This window comes from Saccoglossus kowalevskii, chromosome 8 (genome assembly GCF_978046115.1).
Source record: "Saccoglossus kowalevskii chromosome 8, keSacKowa6.1, whole genome shotgun sequence".
Classification (NCBI taxonomy): Eukaryota; Metazoa; Hemichordata; class Enteropneusta; family Harrimaniidae; genus Saccoglossus; species Saccoglossus kowalevskii.
In genome coordinates this window covers 32,738,273-32,761,199 of record NC_140648.1, presented here as the reverse complement: position 1 = coordinate 32,761,199, position 22,927 = coordinate 32,738,273, and the positions used below count along the sequence as shown (strand labels likewise).

The following is a 22,927-nucleotide window of genomic DNA, read 5'->3' as shown; positions in this document are numbered from 1 at the left end:
CCATCCAAGCAAGAACATGTTTGAACTGACCAATCATACGCATTCAATTCATCCATCCAAGAAAGTACATGCTTGAACTGACCAATCATACACATTCAATTCATCCATCAAAGCAAGGATATGTTTGAACTGACCAATCACACACATTCAATTCATCCATCCAAGCATGGATATGTTTGAACTGACCAATCATACACATTCAATTCATCCATCCAAGCAAGGATATGTTTGAACCGACCAATCACACACATTCAATTGATCCATCCAAGCAAGGATATGTTTGAACTGACCAATCATACACATTCAATTCATCCATCCAAGCAAGAACATGTTTGAACTGACCAATCATACGCATTCAATTCATCCATCCAAGAAAGTACATGCTTGAACTGACCAATCATACACATTCAATTCATCCATCAAAGCAAGAACATGTTTGAACCGACCAATCATACGCATTCAATTCATCCATCCAAGGAAGGATATGTTTGAACCAACCAATCATACGCATTCAATTCATCCATCCAAGCAAGGACATGTTTGAACCGACCAATCATACACATTCAATTCATCCATCCAAGGAAGGATATGTTTGAACCGACCAATCATACGCATTCAATTCATCCATCCAAGGAAGGATATGTTTGAACCGACCAATCATACACATTCAATTCATCCGTCCAAGGAAGGATATGTTTGAACCGACCAATCATACACATTCAATTCATCCATCGAAGGAAGGACATATTTGAACTGACCAATCACACATTCAATTCATCCATCCAAGCAAGGATATGTTTGAACCGACCAATCATACACATTCAATTCATCCATCCAAGGAAGGATATGTTTGAACCGACCAATCATACACATTCAATTCATCCATCCAAGCAAGCATATGTTTGAACTGACCAATCATACACATTTAATTCATCCATCCAAGCAAGGACATGTTTGAACTGACTAATCATACACATTCAATTCATCCATCTAAGCAAGGATATGTTTGAACCGACCAATCACACATTCAATTCATCCATCCAAGCAAGGATATGTTTGAACCGACCAATCACACATTCAATTCATCCATCCAAGCAAGGATATGTTTGAACTGGCCAATCATTTGCATTCAATGCATCCATTCAAGCAAGGACATGTATATTTTCAATCCATTTATCTGTATTCTATAACACGGATAAATCAAATTTCAAAGCCTTGCCATTATGCTAATATTTTCTATATTTTAAATATTTAAACAAAGAGTACAGATATATATATTGTTTTGGATCGAAAAAGAACTAGGTATTATTTAAATTGAGGCAATATATGAAACTTAAAGAGTAGATATCTGCACCAATGACATCATTAACCTAGGTCAAACTGCCTATCTAATTTGACCTACATGAGTCGTAATAATACTACCACAGTTGCATGAGTTGTATGAAGAAGTGGGAAGACCAATCCTAACAATGTATATAACTAAAAAATAGTATTTATCCCAGGAATGTAACATTCAGGTGTGTAATTATATTTGTTCAAACATAAAGTTTAACTTAACATTGGTAAAGTTAAATATTAGATCCTGAAAGTAATCTGATCCAATATGGAAGAAGTTGGATTCAAAAATGTCATCACAAAATTAACAAATCTGAGGTATAGACGTATAAAATATCAAGTAATCTTGCAATCTGTTAAAAAAAAATATACACTGTCAAAAAAACTGATAGAGGTCCATCAAGTGTACCTTTCATGGAAAGTCATGTGGCTAATGTTTTTATAAAGAAGTCCAAAATGTAAAGTTGACTACAATGACAGACAATCAGTAATATGAATAGCTCCACTTGACTTCATTAACAACTGAATAAAGAGATGTTAAAATGCAAATGAGCTGAGCAGATACCCACAGCTATAAAGCACCAATGACAATAATAGTAATAACACATGGCAAGTATGCACGCTGAACGCGCAATGAACCTTGTTCTATTTTTTATTTCAATCACTGATTAAGAAAAAACAACACAACTATCCACTTTATTTTTCAATCTAATCCCACAGGTCAGACATGTACAGATAGGATTCAAGGTATCTAGAACTCATACAAGGAACACGGTCACGCCCATTACAAATACGCGTAACTTACAACTGTTTGCTGTTTTCAAAACTTAGCGAGCAAACCACACAATTTTTTAGTTTAAAACATAGTTGAACTCTGGTGACCTTGCCCTTTGTTATATAATATAATTCCCTTTATCATAGTTTGTTTCAATATAAATATGCATTGTCATAATTAATTATGAATACAAACAAGTTTTGGGGTTGAACCAACAGTGGGGAATCAGTCTACCGAATGTCCTTAAAAGATGTAAATATCTTACAAAAACATTGGTGCCTTATTTGTTTAATTATTTTAAGGGACATAATTTCCAACTTTCTTCAAAGTAATTCAGATATTTTAGTATAAAAACAAATGTCTCATTGAAAAAAAAGTGCTGCATTTAGATGTGAATAGATTCATAAAACATGCAAGATAACAGAAAATTTTAGCTGGCTTTAGTCCAAGTATTTTGTACAGGTGTCTGTCAAAAATTAATGATTCACTGAGACAAATATGAACTGCCTCATTGTGTGACTACTGTATTATATGAAAAGTAAAAAAAAACACCCTTTATGAATAGCTATCATGTTGCAAGAAGCTCTGCTTTGTATGCAAATCAACTTAAATAGTTAGTTGGTGTCCAGTGGAAGGAGAAGTCAACAGTACTGTTGCCTTCTGAGAATCTACATCTTCAAACACTGCAATCTTTGAAGTGCGTTTTTAAACTAGTATTATAAAAACTCTATCATTCTGTTCTAATAGCTGAAACATATTCCTGTGAGTTTTCATTTGTCGAATGAACTGTTTGTCAAATACAGAATACATATATTTTAGAACAATTTTCTTTTTAAAATGTGGATGAAATGTTTTGCTTTTTATTTATTTTTTATGTATTGTTTTTGATTTGATAACTTTGAACTAAACAGATTTTCTATTAGCTTCAGATCTTGATCAAAGTTTGGCACCCAGTTCATAGGAGTGCTTATATTGATTTTCTGACATCTTGTTTTCTGTAAAGATTCATTGGTAGGTTTGCAAATGTGTATCAGACTGTGCAATCTCTCGATGAGTTGGTTTTGAAACCCAGTAAGGGATACATTACCAAGGATATTATTACAAGATAAATCATTTGCTTCATTGAACACATACAACAATGCATATTTCCACTGAGATCAGTGACCTTTGATGTGTATCACCAGTGATCAGTCAAGTAGAAACAGTCAAAATATTTTATCAGTTTTTCTCAATTTTTGCATGATATTTTCATACAGGACATCTGTTGTTCAAACTCAGGGAAGACTTTATACTGATGAACAAGGTGACCAAGTTTGATGAAGTTTGGAATAGAATTAGTAAAGTTATCATGCACACAATAACAATTATTAACGACGACGACGACGACAACGCCGCACAAAATTTTTCCCTTAATATACCTTTCCCTTCCATCTTTGATGGTACGGGCAAGGTAAAAATGTTTGGTCTCCTTTACAAGTAGCGACAGAACTAGAACTGTTCATTTTCAGTTTAGTTGAATGTCATGCTATCACACACTCCCATATTTTATCTCAATTTAATGTCTTATACTCAGGGATGAATAAAAAAATTCAAACACAAAATTTATTTTTGACTTTTAAAACATTGAAAGCAAAGTATATATTTATTTATTTGTAGATCTACAGATGCTTTCAAAACAACTCAGCAAATAAATCATCTGAGACTGTGTTCCTATAATGGCTGATAAAGATATTAAGCTAACAAGTACATGTTTCATGGACTGCCAGATTTCCATTACAACTATTCGTGTATTAAGACTTTGACGATTAATATTGGCTTTAACCCAATTTTTTTTTGAAATACATTAAAAATAATAAGCTGACCTGAACTCGAGTCAATGTTTGAATTTACATCAGTCTCAGCATTTTTATTTGTTCCTGATTTAAATATATTCACTGTCGGAAAAGATTACCAAGAGAAGGAACACCAGTCATATTTAATTTTCTTCAATCACAATTTTAATGGCTTTTTTTCAAATTGTGAATATTTTAATCTAATATTTTAGAATTTATGTTTAAAGGGATTATCCTTACCACCTGAGAGAAAAAAACAGAATATGTAGTCTTGTTAAATCATTTCTATGCTGTGTCAAGGCAACTGTCAAGAATAACTATATCAAAAATTATTTCAACTTTTTTGTGAATGCGTAATTTACACAATTAATAGTGCAAATACAGGATACTTCAGTCTGTTACATTAACATTAAAGCTTCATAGTCACCATCATCATAGTAGTGATTAAATTTCATGTAAACAATGTATTTTACATGTGTTGAATACATCGCATGGGACCCATGTCATATATGTGACGACCATGGCATTTTGAAATGTATTCTCACTAGATACTAAATGTATCACAATGTGGCACATAAACTACAGCGGGCGTCACAATAAACTGATCATAAAAACTAATATCTCGCTATTAATTTCCTTTGGATCATTGTAATATCCCTTGGAAAATTGTTAGCGATGTTTATGACTTAAGTTATGCTGTTTAAATGCTGATGATTTGCATATCAAAATGCTCACTATATTTGATGTTGACGTGATTGAATTTGAAATAAAATTGTACGCTTGTCATTTACATTCATAGGATTCGAAAATTTACAATTTTAAACTTTTATGCATCTGATTATATTTTCTTTGAAGATGGTTTTGTTCACTCACTGTGTTTGCATTGCTTATTGTAATTTTTACCACCCAGCACCCATCATGATATCGACAACTGTTGAGACTGGGAGAGCTGAAGTCTAAGCAAACACACCTAAGAATGTTCCAAAGGAAGATAGCAGTATTCTTGATCAGTTTATTGTAATAATATTTTATTGACACAACACTGACACAGAAAGGTACAGACAGCAGTATGGTCTCAAAAACTAAAACTAAAACATACAAATTAATTATAAGTAGGTAATAAAGGTTAAATATTTCCAGAGAAAACAGCACAATGGAAATTTGGACACAACAAGGAAGATTATTCATTTAATCTTGACTGGGCTCATTGTGTTCAGTCAGTTCAGTACCTGTAACATTTGTGAGGTGTACTCTATGTACATCGTCACAAAAATGTCTGAGCCGCGAGACTCCACTATAATCAGCTATAATAATAAACTGCAGACTTTAGATTAAAGGCGCCATATTAAACATGTATATTAAATCATAAAATATTAATCTATAAAGTATTTTTTTAACCACAGAAAGCAAAATGCTAATACATTAAAAAAAATGTTTTTAATAGATTAAATATGGTTGTGAAATTATAGATAACATCATGTAATGAAGCCTAAAGATCTTAAAGTACCAAAGTATAAACCATTAATATAATTACATACCTGATCAAATAACTATATTAAGTAATTAATCTGTTCAGTCGTTTCTTTTAAATCTGGTGTCTGTTCAGAAATGAAGAGTTTAGAATTTTCAACCTTCATTTTTAGAATGTTAACTGTATATTTTTGTTAATATTTATTAATGTAGATTTAAATACGAAAGGTGGTAAATTACTGTTGGGTTGATTAATTGTACCACCATCTTTACTAAAATTGCTGAACAGGCAACACTTACATCATCTGGAAATTATATTTATCCATACTGACGTCCAATTCACAATAGCTGTGAATGGTCCTTTTAAGTTTTCGAATTAATCTTAAACCACACCCATGATCAGCCAGAAGCAAGCGTACAAAGAAACAATTCCACTTTTACAATTACCAAAATAGGAAGATGGGAATAATTTTCTTTTACGCTTTTTTTTATTATTTACACATAATAATCATACTGCTTAACACGAACTGAGGGTTTATTGTTAATAATAATAACTAATAACAACAGTGTAACAATAAAAATAGTGATGTACCACCAACAATATTCTACAGATAGGGAGTCTAACATAACACTAGTAAGTTAAGGAGCACTAGACAAGCTGACTCATAAAATACATGTATAGGAACATGGAAATACATCTAGTTTTTATAATTGTATAATAGGTTTTATGATGCCAGCTTTTGCTTTGAATGTACTTTGTGAATTTAATGTAAGTACTTTTCTATACTGGTCTATCATAAACAGCTAAAAAAAGTTATTTTTTACAAATACATGAAAATATTTGGTCAAATCTAGAAATAACACAATAGCGAGGAAAAATATGCAAATGATGGTAAGACATCTGAAAAATTACAACATGTGATGCTGATCATTGTCATCATCAATGAATTTCTTAAATGTACGAGTTCAATGGGTTACGCCATTGCTATATTGTTGAAACTGAGCGATACATGTATAATGGCATTTTTTCTGGAATTTTCATGAAATTTGTTTGAATAACATATATATATTTATGAATTCAGAACGATAAGAAAGTTACATTTAACATTCATTGCACAAACAAATTGAGTATTCATTGCTTGGTTGTCTCGCTGTCATGAGGAATGTGAACTACTGACGCAGCAGTTCCTTTATTCTCTGGAGTTTCATGGATCCTTATAGTTTGACTGACAGAAATAAGAGATCGCCATGGCAACATCCAACTGATGGGGGACAAGAGTGTACTTTGACCAGAATCTTTCAATAGCTTTCAACCATATAAAAATATTATAAGCTTAGTTCATAGTTTTAAAAGTAATTTTACGATTATCTACAATATGTGACCTCATTGGTCACAGCAGGCTGTTATTATACTACACAAACTACATCATTGTTCCGTATTGCTCATATGACAATGCACACGTTTTCTTAGTTCTCCAATTAAAATTCCCATCAGTAATGAATCCAATTTCCCACCTCATTGAATTCAATAACAGCCTTCCAGTATTTTTTTTCAATTATGAAAAACATGAACATAAGTAATGACGTCGTGAATAAACAAAAGACAGAGGGTGGTGGCTATTAATAAACGGTAGCCTAGAGGGTGACCACAATTTATAAACATGCACCTAGGGGGGTGATGGCTATAAATAAACATACACCTAGGGGGTGGTGGCTATAAATAAACATGGGCCTAGGGTGTTCAGCTGATCAATTACACCAATTAACTTGTTTATATTTCAGTAATTATAATCAGTATACCAAAAGTAAATGTTATGCCTGTTAAGGAGGATGAACTCAGTATTTTCTTTTATAAAAAATGTTATGAATCATCGCTGAGTGATGGCATTTATGTTTTGTTGTGTGTTTACATCTTACACCAATGTAATATTATGTAATAATTACGTCGGTGCTGAAAGTCTTTTTCAAGGCAGATTTAAATAATTTGAAACCTTTCGCAACAATATGTTCATACCCAATTCTCTCCTATACAAGATAATAATATGCTGGCCCATAAAAAGGATGAAAAAAATAGATTTTGACATGCTAAAAGTCTATTTGACGAGGAACCATGATTTACTGTTTATATTGTGCAATTGTAAAGTTCAATGTCATATCAATGTTCATCAAATCCATATAAATCAATAATTGTACAAGTAGCAAAGAGCAAATCATTTCTTAGCTAATTAATTTTAATCAATATGAGTTATAAAAAACATTGGAAGACAATCATGCCAACATTTTAGTGTAAAACATAACAAATAATCCTTATAATTATAATTTTCTATTTAAAAAGACAAAGCAAGATATGAGGGATCTATTTTTTTCTGAATTAAATTTTCGTTTCGCTTGCTATCCAAACATTTTAGCATACATTCAAAATGGCCTCCCATAGTTACAAAGATCTTAGTTGCCATAGTGATGAACAGAAGAACCTCTAACCCATTGTACACAATAATATGGATATCTACCTTCATTTCTCATGCTCTATCAGAGCGTGCTACAACTATTATCATGCTCTTGGAGGAAACCGTCCTTGTAGATTGATGCATTTATACACAATAATAGCTTTGGAAAAATTAGATCAAAAGAGACTCAGAGCTATGTGCATACTGTATTTGCTTCCCACTGAAATCAATACAGGAACAAATTCCCTCAAACTATGTGAAAATTTTCAAATATCTCCAATTGTGTACCGATAATTCAAGATCCCTTCAGTGGTTGTTTGCATTCACAATTATTTCTGTGGAACCCTGTTATTGAATGCTGACAGGAATGATGAAAACAGACTCTAGCTAGTTTATATTCATACGATATGAGCACTAGCACGTAACCTGATTGAACACATAAATCATTGTAATGTTTTTAATTGCATTATTCATACTTTCCTGCCAAAAAAACATTGTGAGTGATGTCCAGTTATTGACAAATACATTGACAGTAATACACTCCAGAACAATGAAATTAAGTTTTACAGTTTACAAAACCTGTTTACAGGAAATGAATATAGTTATACTAGCTTATATACCAAATTCAATTTTAAATGAAAGGGACACAGGAACATTAACAGAATATAAATGAAACTGAGGGCGCTATTGACAAATGTAGGCACTTACTTTTAAACTCTATTTTTCAACTGTAGAGGGCAGTCAGCAGCAGCATCACCACGTCTGATATTCTTAGGGACGATGCAAATTAGTCCTCCATTCATTGATTCAGCCTCAGTATGTTTCATTATTCTTCAAGCTTTGATCTTGCAGTAATGTAAGTTCAAAGATGTCTGTCCGTTCCACAGTACCCACTCAAATTTGGATTTGAATTTTTGACAAACTGTGCATTTGTATTTGACTTACATAACAAGCATCTTGGGATCACATACCACACCCTTTCCATTTGGTCCCAATTCTCACCACACTAGATTATCTAATTCATATACAAAAGCCTCATTCACACAATTTTATGCAAATAAATCACATGCATCACATGACATGTAACATCCGATGAGACATTTGCGGTTTAGATTCACAGACATAAAACAAGGACACACAAAATATTATAAGGCTAGTATTTACATGTAAACACAAGGTGACCTTGAAGAGAGAAAGACTCCAATCTGGATTGTTTCACTAATTAATTAATGGCTCAAAGGATGTGGAAAAAGACGTCATAAGAACACATGAACGTCATGAGTTCATACGCTAGAGAGTTTTGACAAGACGCTAATATTAATTAAGTTGTGTTTATCTCTTTATGAGTGAATGGAGAATAGTGATATCAATCAGAATGTCAACCTCTAATAAAACAAAGTGAAGTAGTCAGCTATCTAATATCTTAAGTATGTGAAAGTACATCACATATTTTATCCTACTTATAGAGTCAAATCAGAATTAAATGTACCAACGAATAGGATCTTTAGCATACTCTAGAACACTTTGGGACAGGTGATTTTTTGTTCAATGCTATCGCATAAAATGCATGGACAGAACATCTGTTGTGAAATACAAATGATTTTATTTTAAAGTTGACTTTCTATTTTTTCAGTTTATTGTGGATCTTTTAGAAGGAATAATTGCATAGAGTGTAAAAATACACAAAAACTACTTTCACGTTTTTTTCAAATTGCATGCGATGTTTTGATGCCATTGCATTGCCAAGACATTTGTCTCGATGTCCTGAGCAAACAGAAATTGTCTATTGCCACATGCCATGTTAACTAAATGCAGGCTTAGCTTATCAAATTGTCAACATTCTTAGTGTAAGAATGAAGGGCTCTTTTCTAAAATAGCTAAAAAAGGTTTCACAGTAAAGAAAATGAGGGATTTGGGGGGAAATATAATTATTATTTAAGGTGAAAATTTAATGTGGAACTTAATTATTTAATCTTTTTGATAATGTGTACAGATGGATAAGCAATATAATTAGTTGAATTAATTAATTGTTGATGACATGATGTTTACAACATTACTGGACACATTTCTACAGAGACATATTTTACAATAATATCCAGAAATAGCGTCAACTGACATACTGCATACTATGGAAATCGCTTGCCTTGTAAATTCATTCAGATAGCTGCATCTACTCAACACAATTTTCAATGAGTTCTTGAGTGATGTTCAATATTAAGCAGGAAAGAATAAAAACAAATGAATCTTACCAGGGCCTGTGTAGTATGCAGGTACACTGACAGCCTTGGAGTTTGAAAACAGCTTTCTTCTCCTTTCAACTGGATTGGCACCAGTTGTCCCTGAACTACTGCTAGTATTGCCAGCTGATTTGCAGCTATTGTTGTTATTAAAAACTGTCTGTGTATCCTGGGTATTCCTATGGTTATTGCTATTGCCATGACTACTAGTGCTTGGCATCTGTGGATTGACATCTTCTGGATAAATGGCGGCAACTGCTTGAGATCGCACCACAAACTTCTCATGAGTTCTTTCATGGCTGTAAACAAATAAGATTAAAATGAAATATTATGCTTTCTTCATCACACATAATTGATATCTGTGCAACTGTCCAGGGTCCAGGAAACGGTAACTGTACAGGGTGATGAACACAGTAACTGTACAGGGTCCTGAACATGGTAACTGTCCAGGGTCCTGAACATGGTAACTGTCCAGGGTCCTGAACATGGTAACTGTCCAGGGTCCTGAACATGGTAACTGTCCAGGGTCCTGAACATGGTAACTGTCCAGGGTCCTGAACATGGTAACTGTCCAAAGTCCTGAACATAGTAATTATATCCAGGGTCCTATACACAGTAATTTATCCATGGTTAAATTAAAAAAGTTTGCAGGAAACTGGTAAATATATATATACAGAAATATGAGTGAGAATGACTTGAGAATAAAACATAATTTTTGAAAATGCACAATTCTTCAATTCAAATCAAGTCAAAGCTATGTTCAAAAAATAACAGAAACTACAAATATCACCACTTGATGGCGCTGTACATATACAATGAATATCTATATAAAGTCCTAATCTGCGTACATGTAATTGCAAATAAAATTGTCATGACAACTACATATATATACAGAAACATGGTAACTGTCCACACTCCTAAACATGGTAACTGTCCAGGGTCCTAAACATGGTAACTGTCAAGGGTCCTAAACATGGTAAGTGTCGACATTCCTGAACATGGTAACTGTCCAGGGTCCTGAACATGATAACTATCCAGGGTCCTGAACATGGTAACTGTCCAGGGTCCTGAACATGGTAACTGTCCACACTCCTGAACATGGTAACTGTCCTTGGTCCTGAACATGATAACTATCCAGGGTCCTGAACATGGTAACTGTCCAGGGTCCTGAACATGGTAACTGTCCAGGGTCCTGAACATGGTAACTGTCCAGGGTCCTGAACATGGTAACTGTCCACACTCCTGAACATGGTAACTGTCCAGGGTCCTAAAAATTGAAACTGTCCAGGGTCCTAAAAATTGAAACTGTCGAGGGTCCTGAACGTGGTAACTGTCCAGGGTCCTGAACATGGTAACTGTGCAGGGTCCTGAACATGGTAACTGTCCAGGGTCCTGAACATGGTAACTGTCCACACTCCTGAACATGGTAACTGTCCAGGGTCCTGAACATGGTAACTGTCCAGGGTCCTAAACATGGTAACTGTCCAGGATCCTGAACATGGTAACTGTCCAGGGTCCTGATTGTGGTAACTGTCCAGGGTCCTGAACATGGTAACTGTCCAGGGTCCTGAACATGGTAACTGTCCTGGGTCCTAAACATGGTAACTGTCCAGGGTCCTGAACATGGTGACTGTCCTGGGTCCTAAACATGGTAACTGTCCACACTCCTGGACATAGTAACTCTCCAGGGTCCTGAAAATGGTAACTGTCCAGGGTCCTGAAAATGGTAACTGTCCAGGGTCCTGAACATGGTAACTGTCCAGGGTCCTGAACATGGTAACTGTCCTGGGTCCTAAACATGGTAACTGTCCACACTCCTAAACATGGTAACTGTCCACACTCCTGGACATGGTAACTCTCCAGGGTCCTAAACATGGTAACTGTCAAGGGTCCTAAACATGGTAACTGTCGACATTCCTGAACATGGTAACTGTACAGGGTCCTGAACATGGTAACTGTCCAGGGTCCTGAACATGGTAACTGTCCAGGGTCCTAAATATGGTAACTAACCAGGGTCCTAAACATGGTAACTAACCAGGGTCCTGAACATGGTAACTGTCCAGGGTCCTAAACATGGTAACTGTCCAGATTCCTAAACATGGTAAGTGTCCAAAGTCCTGAACATTGTAATTATATCCAAGGTCCTATACACAGTAATTATCCATGGTTAAATTAAAAAAAGTTTACAGGAAACTGGTAAATATATATACAGAAACATGGTAACTGTCCACACTTCTAAACATGGTAACTGTCCAGGGTCCTGGACATGGTAACTGTCCAGGGTCCTGAATACGATAACTGTCCAGGGTCCTAGAAATGGTAACTGTCCAGGGTCCTTAACATGGTAACTGTCCAGGGTCCTGAACATGGTAACTGTCCAGTGTCCTGAACATGATAACTGTCCAGGGTCCTGAACATGGTAACTGTCCAGGGTCCTGAACATGGTAACTGTCCAGGGTCCTGAACATGGTAACTGTCAAGGGTCCTGAACATGGTAACTGTCCAGGGTCCTGAACATGGTAACTGTCCAGGGTTCTAAACATGGTAACTGTCCAGGGTCCTAAACATGATAACTGTTGACATTCCTGAACATGGTAACTGTACAGGGTTCTAAACATGGTAACTGTCCAGGGTTCTAAACATGGTAACTGTTGACATTCCTGAACATGGTAACTGTCCAGGGTCCTAAACATGGTAACTAACTAGGGTCCTAAATATGGTAACTGTCCAGGGTCGTAGAAATTGTAACTGTCCAGGGTCCTAAACATGGTAACTAACCAGAGTCCTGAACATGGTAACTGTCCAGGGTCCTGAACATGGTAACTGTCAAGGGTCCTGAACATGGTAACTGTCCAGGGTCCTAAACATGGTAACTGTCCACACTCCTGAACATGGTAACTGTCCAGGGTCCTAAACATGGTAACTGTTGACATTCCTGAACATGGTAACTGTATAGGGTCCTAAACATGGTAACTAACCAGGGTCCTAAATATGGTAACTAACTAGGGTCCTGAACATGGTAACTGTCCAGGGTCCTAAACATGGTAACTAACCAGGGTCCTAAACATGGTAACTGTCCAGGGTCCTAAACATGGTAACTGTTGACATTCCTGAACATGGTAACTGTATAGGGTCCTAAACATGGTAACTGTCCAGGGTCCTGAACATGGTAACTGTCCAGGGTCCTAAACATGGTAACTGTCCAGGGTCCTGAACATGGTAACTGTCCAGGGTCCTGATTGTGGTAACTGTCCAGGGTCCTGAACATGGTAACTGTCCAGGGTCCTGAACATGGTAACTGTCCTGGGTCCTAAACATGGTAACTGTCCAGGGTCCTGAACATGGTAACTGTCCTGGGTCCTAAACATGGTAACTGTCCACACTCCTGGACATAGTTACTCTCCAGGGTCCTGAAAATGGTAACTGTCCAGGGTCCTGAACATGGTAACTGTCCTGGGTCCTGAACATGGTAACTGTCCACACTCCTAAACATGGTAACTGTCCACACTCCTAAACATGGTAACTGTCCACACTCCTGGACATGGTAACTCTCCAGGGTCCTAAACATGGTAACTGTCAAGGGTCCTAAACATGGTAACTGTCGACATTCCTGAACATGGTAACTGTCCAGGGTCCTGAACATGGTAACTGTCCAGGGTCCTAAATATGGTAACTGTCCAGGGTCCTAAATATGGTAACTAACCAGGGTCCTAAACATGGTAACTAACCAGGGTCCTGAACATGGTAACTGTCCAGGGTCCTAAACATGGTAACTGTCCAGATTCCTAAACATGGTAAGTGTCCAGATTCCTAAACATGGTAAGTGTCCAAAGTCCTGAACATTGTAATTATATCCAAGGTCCTATACACAGTAATTATCCATGGTTAAATTAAAAAAAGTTTACAGGAAACTGGTAAATATATATACAGAAACATGGTAACTGTCCACACTTCTAAACATGGTAACTGTCCAGGGTCCTGGACATGGTAACTGTCCAGGGTCCTGAATACGATAACTGTCCAGGGTCCTAGAAATGGTAACTGTCCAGGGTCCTTAACATGGTAACTGTCCAGGGTCCTGAACATGGTAACTGTCCAGTGTCCTGAACATGATAACTGTCCAGGGTCCTGAACATGGTAACTGTCCAGGGTCCTGAACATGGTAACTGTCCAGGGTCCTGAACATGGTAACTGTCAAGGGTCCTGAACATGGTAACTGCCCAGGGTCCTGAACATGGTAACTGTCCAGGGTTCTAAACATGGTAACTGTCCAGGGTCCTAAACATGGTAACTGTTGACATTCCTGAACATGGTAACTGTACAGGGTTCTAAACATGGTAACTGTCCAGGGTTCTAAACATGGTAACTGTTGACATTCCTGAACATGGTAACTGTCCAGGGTCCTAAACATGGTAACTAACCAGGGTCCTAAATATGGTAACTGTCCAGGGTCGTAGAAATTGTAACTGTCCAGGGTCCTAAACATGGTAACTAACCAGAGTCCTGAACATGGTAACTGTCCAGGGTCCTGAACATGGTAACTGTCAAGGGTCCTGAACATGGTAACTGTCCAGGGTCCTAAACATGGTAACTGTCCACACTCCTGAACATGGTAACTGTCCAGGGTCCTAAACATGGTAACTGTCCAGGGTCCTAAACATGGTAACTGTTGACATTCCTGAACATGGTAACTGTATAGGGTCCTAAACATGGTAACTAACCAGGGTCCTAAATATGGTAACTAACTAGGGTCCTGAACATGGTAACTGTCCAGGGTCCTAAACATGGTAACTAACCAGGGTCCTAAACATGGTAACTGTCCAGGGTCCTAAACATGGTAACTGTTGACATTCCTGAACATGGTAACTGTATAGGGTCCTAAACATGGTAACTGTCCAGGGTCCTGAACATGGTAACTGTCCAGGGTCCTAAACATGGTAAGTGTTCAAAGTCCTGAACATAGTAATTATATCCAGGGTCCTATGCACAATAAATCCATGGTTAAATTAAAAAAAGTTTGCAGGAAACTGGTAAATATATATATATACAGAAATATGAGTGAGAATGACTTGAGAATAAAACATAATTTTTGAAAATGCACAATTCTTCAATTCAAATCAAGTCAAAGAAGCTATGTTCAAAAAATAACAGAAACTACAAATATCACCACTTGATGGCGCTGTACATGTACAGTGAATACCTATATAAAGTGTTGCACAAAAGTCCTAATCTGCGTAATTGCAAATAAAATTGTCATGACAACTACATTCAAGTCAACAGTATATCCATTTGATAGTGTGATAATTTTTTCAGTGTTAATCCTTACCAGATGCACACCTTGACTCAAGTACAAAATAAATGTGAAATACTATACTACACTTCACAAAAAGCGCATACAGACCCTAGGTTCAGGATTTGTTAACCAATCTGACTGCCCTAATTTTGACAGGTCCTTACTGAATACAATATTCTACTCATATCTATGTGACAATGTTCCTGATTCCATGCTGATCAAATGAAATCTTATGTAGAGTGATATCTGATTAGTAATATGACACAACATGGAAAATACTGAAATATAGGGTTGCTATGATCACATGTATCATTTATACTGAAGAAAACTTATATTGAATTATCTTCTCAATTTCATTAATGACTACCACAAGTCTTGGCTTGAGTATTTATGGTTCGTCATAGTGCGTCACTATATTGATTTAATTTATGGAATGTACAATGTACTTGTTTTCCAGCTGGCAACAATTGTCTTCTACTTCAAATTGTCAGTATTGTATCTTCTCATGGTTTGAGTCTACACTCTAGAAACAGGATACCATATTTGCTCTATTAGAAGCACCAATAAAATTGCATATCAATCAAACACTGCATGTACTGCGTATTTGACAATTAAATACAACTTTATTTTTTGATCATGGCCATACCTCCGTCATTAAAGTAATAGCTACTAAGGACAAAAAAAAAACTGTACTAAAAAAAAAATGGGTTAGGTAGGTAAGGTTTCTATTTTATGTTATTTTAGTTTATCTTTTCCCCCATGAATCACCTTTTAACATATTATTTCTCCAACAATCATGCATTTCTCTAGATTGTTACCAATTTGGTCACCATGGTGATTAAATTTAATCAATGGTGATTAAAAAAACATCTTGCACACCATTTGGCATTCTGAACAAAATCTGACTTCTTACAAATTCCCAACATACAACATACTATACAGCTTGTCAACTCTTGGTGGCGCACTTCTACAAACAATTCAACACTTTGCGCATACATATGCATTTCATTCTCCACCATATTTAATTATTGTTATGTAATGACAGAAAACATTAGCTGATTATTTTGCAAGTCCAAGTGATAAACCATGCAATTTGCCACAGAAATATACAATGGAAAGTGAAACTCATGCTGTAAGTGAATTACAGTTGTACTATCGACCGATAATGATACATGTACAATGGACGTCACATCTAGAGTATCCGTATTTTAACATAATTAGTGTTTTTGTGTAATTTCTGGCCATCAACAATTAGAACTTGGTTGCCAATGGGCACTAGAAAACAAATTAAACTTGCATTAAATTGATGGTTGCATTTAATACAATATTGGGATTAGGAGAAAATGACACTAATTGCAAATTATTAATTACAGTGGATTTCCTTAAAGTTATGTCCTGATCAGCAATTACATGAAATGAAGGAAACAAACATTATATTTGCATAAAAAAAAGTTTGAGTTTCATCAAAAATATAGAAACGTGTACCGGTAGGTAGGGATAACATGCAGCCTGTCGGCTAAGATAGCTACGCAGTTAGCAATGCACATTTCAATTAAAAAATCGGGGATATAATTAGAAAATGAACAAATCTGAAAGAGGTTCATCTGAAGTACCTACATGTATAATATCAAAGCAATCGGATTTGATACAAAATAACAAAAATATTCATCAAAATTAGAGAATTGAAGATATCATCTTGAAATGAACAAATCTGAGAAAGGTCTACCTGAAGTATCTACATGTGTAATATCAAAGCAATTCGATAATAATATCACTTTTCACCAAAAGGACATCATAACAAAATGAACAAATCTGAGAGAGGTATCAAAGCAATAACAATTGAGTTTTCAAGAAGAAGTTGAATAAGTAAAACGTTGACATGTACGACGGACAATCACTGATACATGTACATACATGTATGAAGATCAGGAAGTTAACGTCTCAGGTCAAATCCGTCAGATTAGGAAAACACTGTTAATTAAATACAAGATTAAATACAGAAGAGCTAGATTTAACTCATTCTACTTTTTGACTGAAATTGTAGTAGCGATAATTTACTATGATACACGACCACTTAAAGAAAGCTGTAGTCATTCAGACAGAGAAAAAAAATAATGTCAAGGATCTTCTACATTTGAAGATGTAAATTGTTACATGTACCCATGGTAATGTAATTAAAAAAAAATTCTATTTATAGAAATAAATCAATATTTTCCTCACTTTTCATGTTCAGGTGAAGAATTTGTTATAATTTCAATGTTAGTTGGAACACTAGAACAAATTTTGACACAATATGAAAAGATTCATTATTAAAGACAAATATAAACAATTTAAGCAAATTCTTTTCTGAAGCAGTTTATTTTTCATTTTTTTTATTAAGGAAAGAGAAGCCACATTTTCTATGTATTCAATTTATTTTTTTTTCTTAAAGATTGACCTATAGCAGACAGGAAGCTGTCTCAACTTGATTTGGAGGGATATCATTTTGACTCAGGATCCCTACAAAATTAGTACTCATAGAGGGCGCACTACATCCAACACAGTACACCATTTATCAATCATATTCTTATGGTCGTCACTACAATGAATCCTGTCATGCAATGCTGTTTAAATTTTGCTTTAGATAGGAGGTAAACACAACTAGCCTTGAAGTATGTAATGTTTGAAGATTATTCTGACATTGTGTTTAACACAAGTAAAATACTGTGAAATAGTTTATTTTCAATGGAATTAATTTTCACTGAAAGGACTTTTTGGGTGTTTTGTATGGAATTTATTTTCACTGATTTTTGGTGAGTTGAATGTAAAATATAGGAAAACAGCTATATTCGCTGCATTTTATTTTCACTTAACCACTCCTTCATCAGAAATAGCAAAAATTAATCTTAAGCGAAAATAAAGTATTTTACAGTAGTCATCCTATTATTCATAAAGGGAAAAACTTGAGTGTGGTGTGTATCTCATGATTTGACTTGTCAAACCTTGAATGGCAGATTTGCTGTCTGTCTTATCAGATTCAAAATAGTGACGCCAATATAAAACACAAATTAGACGAGAACATGTTCAGAAATCTAATTGTCACTTTATAGAGTTATAAATTCCAATGATTTTACTTTCTACCCAAATAGTAAAAACATCCAGTAGTTAACCTAGAGATATACTGGTATGTATACTAGTATTGCCTATATTGTATTTGTGTTATCAGCAGCATATACACTTTATGTAAATTACAGATGTAAAATGTAATTCTCAGTATACCACATAAGCAATTTTTGGTTACTGTAAAGGGGTTAATTATTCACTGGGTTTTAATTATCCTTATTTCGCTGCCTGGAAAATGCGCTTAATTACAGCAAATCTCAAAAGTATTGGAGCAGCCAATTTGCAAACTCGCTAGCGAATTGGCTAACTCCTTTGGTTTTGACTGGACGGTTGGCTTTCGAATCTCGCTGGCACAGTCTTGTGGTCAGACCCACTCTGGGTGAATCTATATAACAGTAGGGGGCGGTTGTCATACTTTAGTTGCATGGTGATTTCACTTTCAAATATACCGGGGAAAGTGTTCTATTTTCTTTGTGTAATGAGGTATTCGTATACAAAGGCTTGTCCACGCAAAAATAATGAATGGAGTTGAATTTTATTAGCGGTTGGTTTAATGTTACCCCAACGAATCGTTTAGATGTGAAAATTGATTTTCCCTCTGATTTATAGGGAACTGTTTCTCAACTTGTCACTTTATTTAGTTTCAATCAGTGTTCAAGATGGCTACCCCCATATAGTAAAATATCGGTGGATTAATCGCATTTATCATATTATCACTTGTACGCCAGCTGACTGTGGCCATTCTCAGGCTGTCCAGGGAAACTACTGTAAAACATGTTGAAAAAGCGGCATGCAATTTTAGCGAATTGTGGTAAAATGACGAAATAGCGAAATGTTGATTTAGCGAATCTCTCTTGTCATTGTTGATTTCTTTGTTTGGCGGCCATTTTGAATTTATAATAAAGTCATTAGCGACATCTTGAATTAGCGAATCAGTTCTCTCGCTAAATTCGCAAAAAAGCCATGCTCGCGAAAAAGACATGTTTTACAGTACTTCATTCAGGGGAGTCCAGACATGTACCAGACATGTCCAGCATTCCATGTTCCCTAATGCAATATAGACTCGCCCAGAGTGGACCCGACTACGAGTCGGAGCCAGCCAGATTTGAAACCTAACTGTTTAGTCAAAACCCAAGCAGTTAGCCAATTTGCAATTTGCAAATTGGCTGCCCCAAATACATGTACTTCTGAAACTTGCTGTAAAACCCAGTGAATATGTAAAATTTAGCATAGAATACATTTTCTAAATGATACCGTGAATTTAAAACCCACTGAATATGCCTGAAATGGTAAATCAGCGAAATTCAAACCCGGTGAAAATTAGCCATTTTACAGTAATATGCACACAGTAGCTAATAGAGCAAATACGGTAGATGAAAATGAGAAAGATTGTAGATATACAAAACATTAACTCTTTGAATTCTTAATAATTCTCAACCGTAGACAGACGTCACACTATTGAATGAATTTAAACCAAGAAAGCCTAAAGCGCATTCACATGCAATTATTTTGACAGGAAGCCACTGTGAAACTCGGGGGTGACGCACAAAAGCTAATTTACTTTACTTTGCACTAATGTTGTACTTTCAAATCATACATGAACACAGACATTGGTTTAAAGTAATTATGTTCAATTCTGTGGTCTAAAATAAACATGATTTCCAGGAGAATATCATCACAAACATGCATGTTTTTTGTGAATTAAAACTATCTGGAAAATATTACCAGACATATTTCAAGGACACTAAAAATTATTGACTGGGATTAAATTTTAATAAATTTGATATTATGAGGTCATTGATAAGATTTTAAATTTACTGATTATGATTATGAAAAAAACAAAACATTCTATTGTTAACCTTTTCACCACCAAACATCCACGCCCAAATGTTTCTGAATTTTTGTCTTATATTCTTCAATATTTCTGGAAATTTTGGAGCTAACAGACAAAATTTGAGCCAATTTTTAGTTTTTACTCCAAAAATTTGGCTATTTTTTGTCAATTTTCTGAAGGATAGTGCAGACTATAAACAGGACTATTTTGTGAATTTGTGATGAAAAGAGGGAACTGGTGGTGAAAAGATTAAGGTAGTTTTCAAGAAGAAGTCAAAAAAGTTTAAAACATTGACACGGACGACGACGACGGACAATCACTCATATGATAAGCTCCGCTCGACAAAGTCGACAGCGGAGCTAAAAATCTAAAACTAAAGTACTATATTCCTCTATCAGAACGTTGAAAAAAATAGTTTCAAAATTAAGCTAATGGCAGATCATCTATACGATTAGAAATTTATTCTAAGCAGTTTAATAATCTCACAATTCATTGAATTCCTTCAGGGTGAATAAAAAAACAAATATAATTTGGCTAATTGTGAACCAAGCCTTAATCATTATTTTGAATAACACACAATATGTAGTTTTTCTGATTGACACTTGTCACGTACAAAACATCACTAACATCATCTTCTCATCTATCATACAATTCCTTAAGAGAAAAATCCAAATTGTCAGATTTTTACGTCTGAAATCGTTTTTGAATCACATTTTATTCCTAAAAAGCAACAATGTTATTGAATTATGGATTTATTATGTCAAAATTAGTTATTTTTTTGCTGATTTTATGTCCATCAAAACAAACACAAATAACAATTTGGATCAGAATACAAAAGCAAGAAAAAGAATGAAAATATGTCCTATCAAGATATTGGAACAAATATTACCTTTTTGCCTTGGCTTTTCTATAAAGGTTTCGTAATGGCATCTTTGTTTCAACAATGGATGGCGTACAATTTGTAAATTCTCCTGATTAATCCTATACTTTGAAAAGGATGCCCAACGTATGCTAACGTCACATTTCCTCTAAACAGAATGACAAACTCTCAGGTTCTCTTTGCATTCACAAGTTTATATATACATATAGCGGCACAAAGTTCACTACAATTCAATAGTCCTCAGTGCGCAATTGCTCTCAAAAGCGTCATTGACAGGTGAGGCAGTTGCCATGGAAACAAACCGACTATCACTCCTTCACAGATAAATTTGAATGGCTAACACTACAAGCAGGAGCATTTGTTAAGACTTTGTTTGTTTGTAAGGTGGGGGTTTATTCCATTTATGAGTCTTATACATCAAATCAGCCTGCGCATTTACAGGGGGTAGGTCATTCAATGATTAGAAAACCATTAATTAAAAACATTAATAGAAGTAGAAAATGCCAGCACATACAAGAATAACCACCTTATTCCTAATCTTAAGAAAGTATGCTGATTTTAATTTGATGACACATTTCTGAAAGAAGAGCCACTTTGCTTTGAATGAGGAGGATACTTGTCATCCACAGATTCGGATAAAAATAGCAAGCATAGAAAACTGAAAAAAATATACAATCATCACTAATGATGTAATCATCATTTACGTCATGGGATTAGTGTATTACTACTTCATTTAAAGAACGGAAACTGAATGTCAAATTAACACATTTTTTTTTATAAATACATCATTAATATTTATCTATCACTTTTATTATATCAAATTCAACAATGTAAATACAATTCTTTGTTTTCTGCCGCCGATAATATCAGGCTGTGAGGATCAAAACTGATTTTATTATCATCCGAACAGAGTCACTTGACAACACGTAGACTGCTCGCTTTGCGGCAATCAAAAAGAGTTAAACAATTGATACAATTTATTAAGTGTCTTCATCACTATCAAGTAGTCTCCTAGCAACAGAAAAACAAACATAGTTTATTTGGAGGAGATCTCTTTCAATAGTTCATCATGTAAATCTTTGTGACATTCAATTTAAGACATCACAATGCCTATATAGAAGAATTCATGTTCTGTTTTTTTTAAACCGAGCAGCAGATGTACGTCTCATATGTAATATGTGAGATATATACAGTGTATACTGGTGTATATATCTTGTATGTTATCGAAAACCGTGAAGTAGCATGGTTTTATGACCTATAGATAAAAAGGTCTTTTGACTGAATGTCCAGCTATTTTGATTACCAAATATTCTCTACTATCATGAAGCAGCATGTTCGATTTGATAGTGTAATTCGATTATACCCACCAAGTGTGGTTGACACAGGTCTGTAATATTAAATAAAATGGAGTCAACAATATCCATTGACATTTGCTACAATGTATCTACATTAACACATAGTTTGATCTCAGTAAGCTAGTCATAGATAGAAGTAATTGCATTCAATTTAGATACAACATTGATTTTATTCTTCATCCATTCCCAAGGATTTCAAAGTTTGTCTCTAATGACAAGATTTCCACTGAACTCATCATTGATTGATGCCTTTTTTGAAAGCTTAATAGGTCTCCTGTATGGTAGTTACAGTGTGTTTAGAATACCTGTGCAGCTTTTATGGAGGAAAGTCAATACACAACAAGTCATTGTCAATGACACGTCCCCG

The 22,927-nt window shown here is 35.1% G+C and overlaps 1 protein-coding gene across 1 annotated transcript in view; it reads right to left on the bottom strand.

Moving 5' to 3' along the window:
- LOC100367672 (ankyrin repeat and fibronectin type-III domain-containing protein 1-like) overlaps window positions 1-22,927 on the bottom strand; it is a 136,040-nt gene that overhangs the window by 82,994 nt on the left and 30,119 nt on the right. Inside the window, exon 3 of the mRNA XM_085502845.1 lies at window positions 10,109-10,395. Coding sequence (XP_085358971.1) covers window positions 10,109-10,395 — 287 coding nt within the window. The remainder of the gene's footprint in view (window positions 1-10,108; window positions 10,396-22,927) is intronic.